We start from the raw sequence: 2,739 nt of genomic DNA on the forward strand, positions 1-2,739 counted from the left end.
AAACAAATAATCGGTAAAGTTTGATTAAAAGTCTTCTAGAAATTTTCAAGCTATTATTTTCTAATTTAAGTTGTGAATCATACAGGTTGATTTGGTGAGGTTTAGTAAGTTTCTTGTTCGAATGTTTGAATTTCGTTCATTTATTCGTCATGAACTCGTGAATCTTACTTATACGGGAAATCTTTTTCATTAGCAAATTGTCGAAATATTTCTGCTCGAAAACTACTTTCCTTGAATTCGACCCAAGATCATGAAAATTGTCCAAAGAATTTAGTTCGAAATATGACATATGAATGACGGATTCATTTCAGAGTTAAGAGAGCCCTTATTGAAATGATATTTTTCGTCTAACATGCATGTGTCTTTTTATATCTTTCAGTCATTCACAAAACAAAAACCACAACAACAAAACAATGGAATGTGTGCTGCGTATGAACCATTTGTCAACGCCTATAACCTACATATATGGCACACTTTCTGTATTGGCAGCCCTCTTTGCTACCTTCGGTAATATCACTGTTCTAATCATTTTATGGAAGCCTGGCTACCGATCTAGATCGAACACCATTCTAACCTCCTTAGCTATCTCCGATACGCTAGTAGGAGCCGTCTTATTCCCCATCTTCTCCATCCAGTTATTGTATACCAATTTGTTGCAGAATTGCGCTTACGATTACATGCGGGAATACATCACGACAGTTACGATCGGTTCGTCGTTGATGACACTCGGCGTCGTATCTTACGATCGGTATATCCTAATGACTAAAGTCGGTAAACACAAGAGAATCATGAGTCCGCGGCGCGTCGGAATCCTAATCGCTTTATCCTGGATTTTCCCTGCGGTGTCACCCGCGTTACGGTTTTTAGGAAAAGGTCCGTTTCTGTACTGCGTCATCGTTATAACACTTGGACCGCTTATTATCCTATTATTCACATACTATCGTATTATGAAATGCATCCAAAAGAGCTCCGCCCGGATCGGGGCGCACGGGCGCTCTATTTCAGACACGCCTGATATCAGTGAAAATTTACGCGCCTCACGTTCCCGAAATGAGAAGAAAAATATCAGGTTAGCGCGTTCAGTCAGTGTTTTAATATTGGCTTATTGCGTCTGCTTAGTACCATCGAGTATTTGGTCCGTGAATGATCTCTTAAATGACTCTTTTGGGTACACAAGACCACAAGTCATTCAGAACTTATATGTGTTCGCGTGTTTTGCAGGCTCGATGAACAGTTGTTGTAATCCCATCATTTATTTCTTCAAACAACCTGGTATTCGCAAAGGAGTCTACAAACTGTTCAATGTGAAACACGCTGGTTTCGATTCGTCCTCTTCGAGAGGTCTTAAAGGGGCTGGACCCAAATCATCATTAGACTGTAGTTTAAGTAATGATGACGTCATATCACCCGATAGTAGTAATAATAACCCGAATAATTGAAATCGGGTAAAACCAGATATTTTGCTGACACCAGCTCACGAGTGTAATAAATATTGTATGAAATTGTAATGAATTTCGAATGCATTTAAAAATGATTTAGAATTGCAATATCAAGGAAATTGAATTTGAACTGTTTAACCCTTTAAGTGCCACGGTAATTTTTTTAAGTTTTTTAAAAGAAAATCTCTAGTTCAAACTTTAAAGGCTTATATCTCAGGATCTAGAAGGAGTTAGAAGCTCCTTTATAGTCCGCTGCGCGGACCTGCCTGAATGATAGAAAGGTGCCCAGTGGTAAAACTTCAAATTAATTCGCTGGAGGACAGAATCAAGTAAACCTGGGCCAAATTTGGAGGTTCTTGGATCACTCGTTGACCAGAAATGGTCAAAAAACGGTCAAAATCTTAAGAGTGGATTTTTGTCAAATTTTTGCATTTTTTTGACTTTTTAGCTAAAAATCTCGCTGAAAAGACTCACTTTTAATTTTTTTTTTGCTTGGCCATGAATAGACGATCAAAAATGACGATTTCTAACTTAAACTGTCTGATATATACGACATTGGCACTTAAAGGGTGATGTGGAAATCTTCATGATAGTGTGGTTCTTTTTATTATTTATTCCTCCATTTATTTTTGTTAAAATTCATCCTCTTATCAACAAAAAGCCATTGAATTCAGAAAACATAATTTTTATGCCGGTAACAAATCAGTTCGATCCTCTAGGGGAAATTAATGACCGTAACACCAAAGTAGAGCATCGGGCTACAGTGTGCATAAGGTTATTGATTCAGTTCCTAGCCAGGTCATACCAAAGACTTACACACTGATTATCACGGAGTGTATAATTTCATATAATTTCATATACTGAACTTTTGACTTTTTAATTTCGCTTTACATCTCTCAGAGATTGCGGCGGCACTGCATGCTAATATGACACGACCTGCTGGAGTTTATTCATTTCTGCCATAAAACACCATCGACTTGCACTCTTATTGATGAACCTATGAATCGTCGCCATATGACTGAAAATTCAACTGTCGATTATTACGAAGTCTCGGTATGTAGTTTCGATTTTCATTCAAAATAAACAAACCCAATTTCGCTTCTGAAGGGCAACTATAAGATACCAGCTTTAACTCAGATGGCTCAATACAATTCAACTCCAAAAACCTCTATTGAATTCTTGAGACAATGGGCCATTCCATTTTATATCCATACAGGGGGTGGACGAACATTTCCAGGGGGTTATCCGAGTAAAATTTATAGGGGTGTTGTTTCAATTTTCCAAGGGGGTGATGAAAGTT

At 37.8% G+C, this 2,739-nt stretch overlaps 1 protein-coding gene across 1 annotated transcript; it reads left to right on the forward strand.

Moving 5' to 3' along the window:
- The first annotated feature begins 378 nt into the window (after nt 1-378).
- Nucleotides 379-1,595, forward strand: LOC136808602 (trace amine-associated receptor 6-like). The gene has a single exon (XM_067065139.1). The coding sequence runs from the start codon at nt 414-416 to the stop codon at nt 1,437-1,439; it is 1,026 nt and encodes a 341-aa protein (XP_066921240.1). The 5' UTR covers nt 379-413; the 3' UTR covers nt 1,440-1,595.
- Nucleotides 1,596-2,739: the final 1,144 nt, after the last annotated feature.

The sequence above is a fragment of the Clytia hemisphaerica genome, unplaced genomic scaffold, assembly GCF_902728285.1.
Source record: "Clytia hemisphaerica strain Z4C2 unplaced genomic scaffold, Clytia hemisphaerica genome assembly, whole genome shotgun sequence".
NCBI lineage: Eukaryota > Metazoa > Cnidaria > Hydrozoa > Leptothecata > Clytiidae > Clytia > Clytia hemisphaerica.

Bases quoted from the DNA above. Each gene is read 5' to 3' on its own strand.
- LOC136808602 (XM_067065139.1), top strand. From the start codon at position 414: ATGGAATGTGTGCTGCGTATGAACCATTTGTCAACGCCTATAACCTAC.